Source organism: Heterocephalus glaber, unplaced genomic scaffold, assembly GCF_053883595.1.
Source record: "Heterocephalus glaber isolate CG9 unplaced genomic scaffold, H.glaber_assembly_v1.0 deba00001688, whole genome shotgun sequence".
In the NCBI taxonomy this organism is placed as follows: Eukaryota; Metazoa; Chordata; class Mammalia; order Rodentia; family Bathyergidae; genus Heterocephalus; species Heterocephalus glaber.
In genome coordinates this window covers 3,477,576-3,491,977 of record NW_028258413.1, presented here as the reverse complement: position 1 = coordinate 3,491,977, position 14,402 = coordinate 3,477,576, and the positions used below count along the sequence as shown (strand labels likewise).

Genomic DNA, 14,402 nt, shown 5'->3' with positions numbered 1-14,402 from the left:
CAGGAAAGACAGGTATGATTTATCCTGGCCTTTTCCTGGTGGATGATGCCTTGGGATGTCAGTGAGACAACACACCTTTATTGTCCATCCTTTCAGCCCAGTGGTTTTTGAGAAACTTATGCTAAAGGGATAAATTATATAACAGTGCATTTCAGTGAAGAGTCTACACAAAAAGCCATACATCATGTTGAATTAGAGATTTCCTCCCTGACTAAACGAGGCACCTTCACTTGGCCCCTAATCTTAACAAGAGAAATGTGACCGTCCTTCCCCCTCACTCACTGCCACCCTGGACCAGGCAAGCTCAGAAGTCTTGCTTGCGCCATTTAAGTGGTTTGAACAGTTATATGAGTAGAAAAAATAGTAAATGGGAATGATGTTTAACTGTTCCACTCAGAATCTGTGCAGCTCTGTTGGGAACAGGGGTGGCTTATGGGGAAGGAATTCTTCTTCTAGGTTCTATGGCAGTGGCTGAAGTCACTGGGCTCGCTCCTTGCAAACCAGGCAACTGAGGTGATTTAATGGTGCCACCAACTTCTGGCCTCTGGGTTCATCGAGTGCTAGGCTTTTGGTGGCAGGAGAGGTAACATGTGAATGAATACAAGGGACCCTGGGGCACAGTGGAGAATAATGGCTGCTTGAAGCAGTGTGTTGGAGCTGAAAAGCCTGGAATTCCTTTTAGATTCTTAAAAATGTAGCAAGGATGTCAAGTATGCTTGGTCATTTGTCAGGAAGATTATGCACAGATTTGCAAAATATTATAATACTTGCAAATGTAGGAACTATGTCAGCATGATTTTTCTATAGGACTTCATTTCTATTCCACGATTCTAGTTTATTCTGCCAGAGTCTTATAATATGAAAGAATTCAGATTTTCAAATTCATCCTAATGTTAGTGAATTTTCATCATCTTAAACGATGTTTCTGACTGCCTCTACTCAAAATGTATCTTTAGAAGACTTGTAAAGAGGATCTGTGGCTAAAATCAGAGATAGTAAGATCTCTGATCAGAGAAGAGACACAATGACAGCAGACAGACAAGTCATTTCCATGGACAGAGACTGAAAGTTCCAAGGGAAGAGTTGTATTTCTAAGATGGACATAAATCTCAAAGAACAGCAAGTTAAAGTACATTCGTATTTAACCTCTTCAGAGGCAGTTTAGTCTGTACTTCAAATAGAGCTGCAGTCCATTCTGTCACCTTGCCTCTCTTCCGCCATCTTAGTCCACCTTCCCCTCAGACGCCAGCCCCAGGTAGCTTCTCATCGTCTGATGAGAGCAGGTGGAACTGCAGAGGGTCTGCCCAGAAGCCCGAGGTCCACAGCCATGAAATATGTCAGAGCAAGATGAGCGACTGACTCACCCGGGATCCTGGCTTTCCATCTAAGCCAGATGCTCCCTGTGATTGGGTTGGTAGCAGGGTTGGTGGGTGTGACACGAATGACAAGAACAGAGATTAGTATGAGGAACCAGTGAATATATTAACACTTCCAACAACATACTAGGCACTCACAGGATTCTGGGGTGAATATCACATTGCTACACATTGTTAGTTTTTAAAAAACACATGACAATAAACATTCCACAGATGATGGCATTTTAATGACATTTCTATTAGGCAAACTCTTATCTAGAAATCAAGCTAATGAGGTTTATAAAATGGGCTACAAAGTAGTTACTGGCAATAGTAAAAGGCTCCTATCTAATTTCCATGTGAAAGTCATTTTCTTAAGGCTGTTGTTCACAGGCTGTTTCATTAGGGTCTGGGGAGAAGATAATGCTCCTCTCCTAAGACAGGGCTCAAGGGCTCGATAGAATAACCAAATTTAGCATTTCAGAGCATTAAAACAGCTGTAGTTACACTTTTTAAAATACTGTTTATGAACAAGAAATGCTGCGTTTTAATATGTTGGGATGTATGGACGATATTCAATATTCAATATTCATTGTTTTCTGAGTTGTTCCTACAGTTCATGTTTGTCACCACTAGAGGGAGTTCTACGAACAGGGAAAAAAACCCCGTGTGTGTGTGGGGTGTGTGTGTGTGTGTGTGTTAAGACAGATCTTGAGGTCAATGCAAAAAATAACTCCCAAACTCAATCCTGGCATTGAAGCCTGAATGGGAAATGCCTTAAAAATCTATGTTCTTAGGCAATGGGTGCTTTTCTTTACCTGGAGCCCCACAAATAGTATATGATATAAAAATGAGATTTCTGATGGGAGTTTACAGAACAAGTCTAATTTTTATAAGGTTTTGCATCTTGAAGCCCAAGTACTTATTTATAGTAAAGATTAAAGATATTGGCTAGATCAAGTATTTAAGAAGACAATGCACTGGGCCCCTAAGGTCTCTGGCAAGGCTGTAGAACTATTTCCCAATTTTATGCTTCAGATGCAGTTAATAAAACAAAACAAAACAAAAAATTTATCCCAGCTGCAAACTCTGCCAATGATGCTATACCATAGCCATTTTGGGTATTAAAAAAAAATCCTTCTGTATAATCCTATTATGATCCACACTGTCACAACAAAATACATCTTTAGTTAGCAATGCTTACAGTAAAAAGGTGTATTGCTATTATTTATTTATTGGTAGTATAGACAGAGTTTGGCTAAATGTTGCATGGAAATTACTGACAGCTCAAAACTTAGGGCACATATAGAGAAATCATATTAAAAGTTTAAATAAAAATTCAAACTTTCTTTTGGCTTTTGATATATCCTTCAGTTGCCATTATTATAACATTTGCAAAGAAACGGGAAAATGGTAATAATCTACGTCTACTATGTGCCTGATTGGTAAAGGGCTGGGCTCTCAGATGGAATACTTTAGGACTTCAAGCAAATCATCTTTGAGAAAAATGAAATTAGTCATCATCTTTTCCCTCCCACATCTTAAATATATGTACAAACTATTTTCTATTATTGATTTTATGTCATATTTCACTAATGCAAGCTCTAGGGCTCTTTACTGAGTTTTACTTGCATTCGCTGGCTAGGAAGTATATTAAAAGTTGAAACTAAAGCCTCAGATGCAGTAATAATTTTAAGTCTTTTAGCTGTTGTGGGAAGAAGGCTTGCATAAAATACATGAAAGGGAAAATCCTTCTTCCACATTGTCCATGTTGCCCCAAGAACTTCATGATGGGGAATTTCCCAAACAAACAACATATAACATGTAGAACACATGTGACTGATTAATGTGAGGGACCACAGCATTGACCTCACGCCACTGACAACGGCCAATTGTATCCGTGCCACCAACAGAGGGCTACAGTTTTTGGTACCCAAGGAGAAAAGACAATTGAAGGAGGTCCTAAACTGCACTAGAATAAGTTTAATGGATGCAACACTCTTTAGAGGAGGGTGATGGGGAACTGTCAGCCCGGAAAGCGGAAGTTGGCACGTTTGCAATTGGAGAATGACGGAACATTTATGGCATTGTTACGGGGTCATCCTCTGCCACCAGGGCAGACGTCAGAGAGACAAAACTGGGCTGAGCTCTTCTCTGACATGGTGTGATTTCGGATTACAGAAATCTCTGCAGTAAGACAGCTACTGAGTAAACCAGCGTTGTTACTTAGGCTAGAAAGAAAAATCTCAGTGTGCACTGAGACGGAAAGTTTACTTACTGGGAGACCAAGGGGTCCTCTGTCACCCTTTTGACCTGGTTCACCCTTCAGTCCTTTAACACCATTTAACCCTGGTTCACCCTAAACGCAAAAGCAAATGCCAATTGTGGTTGCTATTACGGGTGTTTAAAGTGTGAGAGAAGAGAGCCAGTCTCTGAGATCATTGCATATTCCAGTTTTCAGTAACAGCAGAGTCAGGCTACATCTGTCTCGGATCAGTTCAAAAATTAATGAAAATATTTTAAGTGAATAAACCGAAATGAACAATAGAATAATATTCTAGGAAGCAAGGCTCCCCAGAAAGTGTGTTCCTTTCCATCTGAAGATGCATGGCTGAGTTCCTTAATCTTTCAGTTCCATCTCAAGGAAATAAGTGCTATTGTATCTACATCGTTCTGATCAGGCGAGTCAGTCAGGATGGAGCTACTGAGGTACTTTCTTCAGAAAAACCCACTCTGCTGGAATGGAGAGCTGGAACATGCAGGAGAGAGTTACAGACAGATATTTTAAGCCTTTAAGCATTTTGTCCAGGGGAATGAGCTAAAATGTAGCAGCTGATGTTTGAAGTGATGCCATTCAGCAAGTCCTCCCAAGTCAGGCCCTACACGGATTAACCAATAGAGTCCACAGCAAGTCGTCCCTCCCAGAGGAGAACATGAAGATCAAAGAACCCGAGTGTTTTACTAACTGCTCATCTCCCTGATGCAAGAATCAAGTCGGTACGAATTTAACTCGAGGTGACATTACAAAAGTCAGGTCAGTGATAAATTCTCTTTACTCCCTTTTGCAAAAACCTAGGAATACACTACATCCATTTTCCACCAGGAAAATGTTAGAGGCAGAGAAAGTTCTGACCCATACACTCTTCAGCATGTAAGTACAGACGTCAATTTGTCAAGGAACTCTCCAAAGCCTTGTGAAGATTTCAGAGAGGGGAGAGGTTACGCTCACGTGGAGGGGGAGTCGTAACGCAGGCAGCATCTGCCCAGTCTGCCCAATGCGTGCTGGTTACCCAGGGAGTCCGTGCCCCTTCTAGACAACAGTACCACAGGGACGGGTGTGTCCTTCACGACTTGGAGGCTCTTCTCAGCAGGAGCTCTGGGGAAGCTGAGTGAGATTTAGCTGTGCTATCTGTATATTTGAACCTTCAAAGGACGACAGAATAACGGGATCCCTGGCCCAACAGTGAGTTTTCGGGATTTCAGAAAGAGGGGTTTGCGGTGCAGCCACAAGAGGAAATCTGACTGTGTGACAGCTGCGGCATCTGTCCTGGGAGTGTCAGAGTCGTGGTCAGTGTGGCTCTCTGGCTCCACTCACCCAGTGTAAACCTGAGGTGATGGACAAGTAAGACAGCAGGAGTAGGCTGCGAGAGTTCTGTGGAAGCTGTACCCTGACAGGAGCGGGCGTTAGAGGAGAGGGTCAGATTAAAACAGTCAAATTCCCTCACACCCTGGACCAAATTCTAGTCCCAGATCTGTCACTGTGCAGCTGCATAATTTGGGACAAGCAAACTTCCCAGGCTTGCAGTTTCTCAACTATAAAGTCAAGGAACTAGCATAGAGGTCATCTCTGAGGTCTTCTCAGTTGTACAGTTTTCCGAATCTATTATTTTAATATGAACAGAATCATTTTATTTTACATATCAAAAAACTTTGGGCATCTTCTAATTCCATGGTGGCGGCACATCTGAATCATTCAATTAGAACCAATTAAAACCAATCCTGGTGCCACCCTTAGTCATTACCACTGGGCTGACCTTCGGTGGCACCTCTAGATTCAAGGAGAAGCTGTGCGTGGGGAGTGTGGATTTAGTCCACGGTGGGAAAAGGCATCAAGAGGTTAAATAACTACCAAGCTCATAAGCCAAAGTGGTCTCTTCTGACCCTGAGAACCATACATGCTTCTGCGACTCGGACACTGGCCTCGGCAGAAGGAAGGCATTCTAAGGTGGACTTCACCCGTGGGTGGCAGCAGCCTGACCCTGAAAAGGAAATTCAAGGCTACCTGACAGTGCCCGGAACCTGCTGCAGCCTTGGAGCTGGGTGGGCCATCCCAGCCTTCCTGATGCCTACTGCCAACAGTACTGTCCTCCTACTCTTTCAAATGCACCAGCTCCTGGGGAGGAGCTTCCAGGAGCCTGTCAACTTCTTCTCAAGGAGCCTAAGGACAGGCTATCTTGAAATTTTCTATTTAGAAGGAAGCATCAAGTCACAAGATAACAATAACAAGGGACACTGATGAGTGTTTATCAACCAGCTCAACAAGCGAACCAGAGATTTTGCTGAGTCTTATAATCCTGCCTCTGATCACCACAGCAACTCTGAGATAAGTTGCTAGTTGAGTGAATGAAGAATCAGAGTGGCAGCGATCTGCCAAGGTGACAAAGCCTGGCAGAGGCCAAGCTGAGATTAGCACAGAGGCCCTCATTGCCTGCACGCCCTGGAAGGAGGAGCCTGTATTTCAGGGCGTCCTCCAGACTGACAAAGGGAAAGGAGCTCCTCCCAGTGCAAGCCTCACTCATTCTGACAGGAAAGGGCTTTTCTCCAAAGTGCATAGCATGCAGGTAAATGATGGGATCTTCCCAGTAGAGGACACCTGCTCTCCCCAACCCCAATCTAGACCGAAACCAAGAGGCTCCTCGTACAGCCATTCCAATGTAGCCACACTATGCACAAGCATAACACCAAATACACAGCTGGGCCTATCCCAAGAATGTCATCAGTTGACGCTGAATGGTTGGCCTGAGTATATTATAAACATACATAGTGACAAAGGAAAAAGCAAGATGAGGAAAAATTTGTCTCCAAGGGTTATCATTTAAATTTGTTGAAGTCATTTTGTACTTGAGATTTAAACATGTGGATGCTTAAAGGCTTAAAGATTATCAATGTTACTTGACAAAGAAGACAGGGCAGACATGCTTCCATCGCTTCCCCACGATATCAGGAAACAAATCAAACAGCCAAGGGATTTGTTGGATTACCTTGGGTCCAGGAAGCCCATGGGGTCCCTGCAAATGGAAAACACAACTTTTAATTAAGAATTGGTTTGCTGTTTCCCAGCAGAAGTGAATTTTATATCAAGCAAAGAGATGTAAGCCAAGAATCTTCTCCTTGAGCTATAGCTAGAGACGGGCCACTGGGTGTTACTGATTAGCTACCAAAGTTCCTTCTAGTCTTGCATTGCCCTGCAATAGGAAATTCATTAATAGCAGTTCTGTCTGCTAAATACCTATGAGAGGGAGGGAGAAATCTGCCAGGGTTACATGGGAAAAACATTAGGAAAAAAGCTATTCTGGGGCCGGGGATTTAGCTCAGTGGTTCCGCTGCCTGCCTTGCAAGCGCAAGGACCTCAGTTCGATCCCGGGTACCGAAAAAAAAAAGCTATTCTGAATTGACATTACTCCCACTTCTCAAATTTCTGTTTTTTCTGGTAGAATATTTGAGATATTCCATGGACTTACACAGAATAGAGATAGGACATAAAAGCCAGAAAACTGCCAGTGAGAAGTCCAGCAGCTTAGGTACCAGGGAGGAGGAAACCTTTCTGACTAACTCCGCTAGGCCCAAGGTACTGAGGAATCTAAAGGAGACAGGAAGCGGGGAGACCACAGCCATGTATGGGACCCTATGACATCATCTATTTAAGATTAAGGTGGGCTAAGCATTGTTTAGGTTGCATTTATTTTTACAAAGATAAATTCTTTAAAGCCTAACAATTGTTTACCAATGAAAGTTATAATGCATACATGAATCAGTGTAAAAATGTCTTTCATGAAAATCTAAATATAGATACTAATTAACAGAAGGTTACTGTACATTGGTTTAAAAATTTCAAGTGATTTAAATAAATATTTGGGGAGAAAATCATTTAAATAGCCATCAGTGAAGTCATGCAACAGCAGGAAAAATTTTGGTTATGCTGTGGCTAGATATTTATTACCTATGTCTACATAGAAGAATATTTTCCTTTTAGATAAGTTGTGGTAAAACAGTTTCAGGAAGTGGCTGCTACGTTGTCGGGTATTCTTACCTCATTTTAATACTAGTTTAAAATTCCTTTAAACTAATGAATTTTATCATATGAACAGGATGTAGCATTTTCTAATTTAACTTTCTAACGAAGTGGAGGGAATCTAAAAAGCCAAAAGCATGACATCTCTTAATTCTTAATGAACTATTTGGCTTTAAGAAAACAGGTACAACTGGCCAATAACTACATGAAGAAACGCTCAGTGTTGCTGGCCATTAGCGAAATGCAAATTAAAACAAGACTAAGATTCCTGAGATTCTGTCCTACCCCAGAAAGAATGGCCATCATCAAGAAATCAAATAATAACTGCAAGAGAGGCTGTAGGGAAAAGAGAACCGTTCTATACTGCTGGTGGGAGTGTAAACTAGGTACAACCTCTATGAAAGTCAGTAAGAGATTCCCCAAAATGAAAACTGGAAACTCCATTTAAGTAGTCCCTTTTTAAGTATCTTCCCGAAAGAGTTGAAGACATCCTATTGAAGTGATCCATGCATACCCATGTTTATAGCAACACAACTCATAATGGCTAAATATTGGAAGTGGCCTATATGTCCATCCACAGATGAATGGATAAAGAAAGATAAACTTGAGTCACTTATAGGAAAATGGATGGACCTTGAGACCATAATGCTAAGTGAGATAAATGAGACACACAGGCTTCAACGTTGCATGGTCTCTCTTATGTGAGAGACTCAAAGTAGAAAGAGCACAATAAAATGATAGGCAGCAGGGAGGCAGATCTTTCCCACATGGGAAGGGGATGAACACGGAGTGAAGACGTGCTGTGTCCATGGGCCAACTCCACACAGGAATGCAGACGTGATGTGCTGCAAACAGGGACGAACAGAAAAATAAAGGAAACAAGGTGGAATCTGGTCAGTGAGAAGTGGATGACTGGGCTTCTGTCGGCCCGGATCATTTCAGTAATGCTCTCTTTAGGGCAGGGAGGAGAAAGGAGCAGGCCCCATTTAACCTGCATTACTGCTGTCTCTGGTTTGCAGGAACACCTTACAGACGAGCATGGCCTTCCAGACTGCCTGCCCTGCCCTGCCCTGCTCTCGCCCCGTCGAGAGTACTGAAGCACCCTGCCTTCTACCTTCTAGCCTGGGCGCACCCGTCCTCAGTCCGATGCCGGGAAGGATGCCGGTTCGATGGCCACCTTCCTCCCTGGACCTAAGTCCTCTGAGGTCAAGCTGTCTCCACCAGTCACTGCAGGACACCTGTGGCCACATGAGGCCCGGCTCAGGAAGTCTCCCAGGTACCCAACCAAGAAAGGACAAGAGCCTTACCCTGTGGAAATGTACTTCAACTTTTCCCACACTATTTACCGGACACTTCATTAGAGGCTCTCAAGCCTCAGAGAGGACTAGAAGCATTCTGTAGAGGGTTGTCATTATCTTACTTTGCTGCTAAGAGACTGGAGCAATGACTGGTTAAAACAATTTGCCAGTGTCCACGCTGTGAGGTGGGAGTACAGCTTGGCGCACTGTCTCTCCTCCTGTCCTGTCACTGTCTCCCACATGTGTGTTCTGGAAGTGCGCAGCACTGACAAGTCTGCATCTCGGAGCACCTCTGAGTTTCTCCCCATCCCCCGGAGAGTACTGCAGCGTCCACGCTGGCTCTTCCCAGGATGTGTTCCTGCTTTGTCCACAGCATGCTCATAAATAAACAAGTACCTTCGGGAGGGATGGGAAACTTACCATGGGGCCAGGAGGACCGTGGGGGCCTGGGGGGCCCGGTGGGCCTATGATCTGCGTATCCAAAAAACAAACATGGATTTGGTTACTCCATTTAGATAAGGCAGGTCAGCCTGGGTCTTGTGCTCGGCTCTGCTAAGGCCATTAACAGCCACCGCGAAAGAAAGACTGCAGGAAGTGATGTTTGGTTTTCTGGGTTTAGAAATTCCTTCATGAGAGTCCAATAGCTTAAAAAACACAGTTGTACGAATGCCCAAATGTATTAAACATACATTAAAGGGAAAGAAGCAACTGACTACCAAGAATGGCTATAATGCCACAACCACTGTGAAACTCCAATATTTCGCCATGTGCCGACAGGGGTCTGGAGAAAAGAAAGAATATAAGCTCTACTTTTCACAAAACTCTACCCATAAGTGCTGTGGGAAAACTGCTGACATTGTTTTCTTCTTGGAATTCAACAGCCCTTTGGAAAACTGCTTCTGACCCGGGCAGCTGACACGCGGTGTCTCTCAACACGCGGTGTCTCTCACTGGGCAAGGGGACGGGCTGTCTTGGTGCTCACTCTGCCTGCTGCTGGCGCGCTATGCCATGGCTGGCCTGGGGAACTGCAACTCTGCCCGCGTGTTCCGGGAGCCGGGGTGTTCGGCCTGGGCACTTACGGAAGGACCTTGAGGGCCTGGCAGTCCGGAGTCTCCCTTTTCTCCTTTCATCCCATTGGCACCCTGCGAATAACAAGCAGGAGGCGGCAGGTCGGCAAAGGCAGCTCCAGTGTGTAAGGGACACTGAGCGTCCTCCCCAGCCGCACCCTTCTCTTCAGGTTTTATATGATGATGCACAAGATGTATAAAAGGACTTATCTCCTTGTATTTTAGCTTAAAATAGCACTTACTAAAATATCCAGGATTATGGGTCATAAAATAGATAAAAAGCTAGGCTGGACTTGATTAAACTTACACAGTATTAAATATATTGGGTTATAAATGTTGTATCTTTTATGGTGGAATTCATTTCAAATAGCAAAGTTAAACCCTTTAACTTCGTTTTCATGGACATTTATTTATTTACTTTCTTTAAAAAAGATGTAGGGCAGGAAAGTTCACTACATTTTAAAAAATAGCTTCTATATTTCCCCTGCAAATTCTCAGTAAAACTTGGGGAGGGGGGAAACCATAAAAGCACTGTCTGATAGCATCATGCACACAAGGAGAACACCTTAGAGAATAATTTGTCTTTAATTGTTCTCTACAGATATCCTTTTTTTGAGATAGTCTCGCTATGAAGTTCAGGCTGCCCTTGAACTCACTATGTAGCCCAGGCCGGCCTTAAATTGCAGTGATCCTCCTGCCTCAGCCTCCCAAGTGCTGGGATTACAGGTGTGTGCCACATCTGGCTTGTTCCTTATTTTTTGATTTATCGTGATAAAATAAGCCAAAAAGAAATGTTACCACCATATTATGCATACTAAATCAAAGTGACCAGTTATATTTATCTTACCATCTTCTAATGAAAACAATTTAGGAAAGCATGAGGGTTTACTTTCTAATGCTTTTGCCTATATACTTTTCCATTTTAGTTCCCCAGTTGGAGTAATTAGCCACTAATACTTCAAATAGTTCAAAATAAAAATACTCTAGGAACCATTGATTGAGGTTCAGTTAATAATTCTTTTCTGGTTTTTAGGTTGTCTTAAAAAGAACATACCCTAAGAAGTATAAACATACCGGTAATCCAGGAAGCCCAATTCCTCCTTTTTCACCTGGCACCCCTGGGTCCCCTGTGTCTCCCTTTGAGCCTTTGAGTCCCTAAAAATGACAAGATTTGAATGTAAGAAGTGCAGCGACCGACAGTTACATTCAGGGAAAAGAGAATATAGATCTGTTTTCTCAACAGGTGAATTGAATGCGGAGATGACTGTGTTCATGCTTAGGTAGAGCTGTTTCTTAAAATCTGCACTGAATCAATATTGATTCCCCACGTAAGGAAGGGATTTAAATTCTATTAATCCATTTAAATAGGAAAAACACGAACGTAGGTTTTGACATCACTTCTCCTGGTTTCATGTTTTACTGGCAGCTAATTCCAACTTAGCAGTCCTGAAAACAGTGTAACGGCTCTAATTCTAGCAGTACAGTGTACAATTTGAATGAGAATCTAGTGCTAGAACACAGGTCCAAACAGAGTTCTTCCCTACCTGCTTATTCTAACTACACGCAGACTTCCAGCCATCAGTTTTCAGTGGTCCAGGCTCCAGACAGGTAAATCATCTACACTAAAGCTCAACGATGCTTAAAATCACTTCAACTTTTCCACAGCGTTCTTATTTTTCTATCTCTGCGAAGCGAGCCGGGCTGTTTTTATTTTCCTCTTACAGTGAGGAAATAGACAAATGTGCATTTGGAGTGTTAATTCTGAATTGCGTAACTTGAGTACTGAAATTAACTTCTCTGGTAACCACTTTCATCGTGGGGATCTCGGTATGAGCAGCTGGCCTAGCCTTCAGAGAGGCCGCTCATGCTCATGTGGCACGGGGCCTGCAGGCAGCACAAGGGACAGGAACACGTATGTCCCTTGTGATCCGAGCCTATCTTGGGAACTAGTTCAGAACCGTGCAGTGGGTGGGTGAGTGGGGTGCTGCCTGAAAAGGTGGATCCATCCTCTCGGCTAATCAGACCCTTGTGATGGAAACAGGTGACACGCCCAACTCCCAGAAGGGCCCAAAGCTTATAGAAAGACCCGATTATCGTGTATGTGGGGCTGTGTAGTGAGTACGGCATTACACGTGTCAGCTTATTTATAATGACAGCAGGAGGGGTCACACAGCCAGAGCTTTAGATCCTCATGTGATCTTGGTGAGATAGCAAATCCATTATTTTTTATCATACATTCTTTAGTGTGGCACATGACTTCGATGTACAACTCTGATATTAAAAATAACACTTCTCATAAACTTCTTGCCTGATAGTTTCTCCCAAGGAATGCATGTTCACTGGCTGGACCAAGAATCCCCTCGTAGCCAGGTGTGGTGGCCCAGGCCTCTCCTCCCAGCACTGTGAGAGGGCTGAGGCAGAGACACCAGGGCAAGCCCAGCCCAGGGAACTGAATGACTTAGCGAGATCCTAAGTCAAAGTGAAAACCAGGAAAAGGGCTGGGGATGCAGCTCTGTGTGGAGAGCTCTGAATTCAATTCCCAGTGCCAGAAAAAAGAAAAAAAATAAAGAACCCCTTTGATATCTTATAATCTCTGTGATTTTAGCCATTGCTGGCATAAATAAGGGAATCTCAGAAAACATTAAACATCTTTAAATACTCCTTTGATTCTGAATGTTGTCCACGTCCTCCTAGGAAGAGTCTTAAGAGGCAGAAGGCACCCAAACCACAGCCCTTGTCCCACGACAGCCTAGGCTGTGTCTTGGTTCAGGCAGAATTTCCAACAAGTGCTAAAGGGAACATGTGCTGGAGATACATGCAGCCTGCAAAGCCCAAGACATGAACCTCTGCCTAGGGGAGCCCCGAGGTAACATACTCTGTAGGACTCTAAATGCCCCACTTGCTCTGTCTTTTCTAAGGATCTAGGCAATTAGTTATGACCTCTACTTGGGAAAGAAAACATTGTCAGAAATACACATTAGCAGTACCTTGTTTTTTAGTAATTCATCCCCAACTTCAGTCTGGAGTCACCTGTACTCACTGACATTCTTACTAAGTTGGTAACGATGGTGCAGGTTTATTAAAATGCAGAGGAGTCACTGGTAGATTGGTGGGAGATACTGAGAACAAACCAAAGTACCATGTGGCTTTGTGTTTCTGCAAATAAAAACTAAAGTCAAACTTGAGACCAATTGCTTTGTCGAGTTCATGTGGCCTCCAGAACAGATGGCGGAAGAGAGGATATCACGTCAATGTGCATGGATGACATTTTGGCTTCAAACCTAGGATGAAAGTAGTGATCAATAATGATATTTTAAATAATGGTATATAGGCTTGAAAATTACCTGCTCTCCATCAACTCCTGGGTTCCCTGGAGACCCTGCCTCGCCCTGTTAAAATACAAAAAGGGGAATGGGGAAAAAGTAAGAACCAGGGGGCCGGGATTTAGTTCAGAGGTGCCACTGCCTGCCTCGCAAGCGTAAGGTCCTGAGTTCGATCCCCAGTACCAAAAAAAGAACCAAGATATATCATGTCCAGGTACAAATTCCCAATGATGAATGTGATCATGATATACACCTACAATGTACCACTAAACTTAATGAACAAAAAATATAAACAATAGCTCACTTCCATTTATTACCGCTATTATGATACGCTGAAGAAAATGATGCTAATGGTTAAAAGTACAATTTGAGTTTTAACAAATGCCCAAGAATACTCTTTTGGGACCTAGCCTCACTAAGTGAGCTGGTGATCATCTTCCTTGATAAGACGTGGATGTAGCTAAGATTTAGTGCTTTTATTTTTTCCTCCATGTGAGATGCAGGCTAGAAAAATGGTCAAAGAAAACTGATAAAAATAATTTCATGGCTGATCATATCCTATAAGAACACCTATTGACTCAAGTTCATTTTTTTGTACATCTGAAATATGTATGATTTTTCTTATTTTTAGTAAAAACTAAGAATGAAATGCAAGGCCTTGGCAACTTATAGCAATATTTTAACTGGCACCATTTGAACAAGTTCATAATGACTATGAGTGTACTATGTCCATAAAGTCTCACTGAAGGATATAATAAATCAGATACTATCTTAATCCACAACAAGTTTAGATCAATTCCATTTCCTGTACTGTGCTAGGAATGGAAATAAAATTTATTGGCTATTACGATCTATTGGAATCTTTGACAAATTGAAAATATTTTTTAAAACTAAGATGCTCCATTAAAAATAAATTTAAACAATATTCTAGAGATTATTCAAACACATATTTAGTCACCTGTTTTAGAAAGTACTAAACCAACAAATTCCTTGAAAAAAATTATTTTATATCAATGAGCACTTGTGTGGCTCTCATTACAAATACTCCTGATTCTCACACCGAAGAA

General features: G+C 42.6%; 1 protein-coding gene and 1 long non-coding RNA gene across 3 annotated transcripts in view; one reads left to right on the top strand and one right to left on the bottom strand.

The window, feature by feature from the left end:
• The window catches only part of LOC110345987 (uncharacterized), a 48,079-nt gene extending 37,729 nt beyond the window's left edge, over positions 1 to 10,350 (top strand). For both annotated transcript variants that reach the window (XR_015446464.1, XR_002389727.2), the window contains one exon: positions 8,667 to 10,350. This is a non-coding gene — a long non-coding RNA (uncharacterized LOC110345987). The remainder of the gene's footprint in view (positions 1 to 8,666) is intronic.
• The window catches only part of Col25a1 (collagen type XXV alpha 1 chain), a 401,020-nt gene that overhangs the window by 15,960 nt on the left and 370,658 nt on the right, over positions 1 to 14,402 (bottom strand). The window contains exons 26-31 of the mRNA XM_021245429.2: positions 13,357 to 13,401; positions 11,087 to 11,167; positions 10,025 to 10,087; positions 9,366 to 9,416; positions 6,617 to 6,643; positions 1,365 to 1,400 (exon numbers count right to left, since the gene is read on the bottom strand). Coding sequence (XP_021101088.2) covers positions 1,365 to 1,400; positions 6,617 to 6,643; positions 9,366 to 9,416; positions 10,025 to 10,087; positions 11,087 to 11,167; positions 13,357 to 13,401 — 303 coding nt within the window. The remainder of the gene's footprint in view (positions 1 to 1,364; positions 1,401 to 6,616; positions 6,644 to 9,365; positions 9,417 to 10,024; positions 10,088 to 11,086; positions 11,168 to 13,356; positions 13,402 to 14,402) is intronic.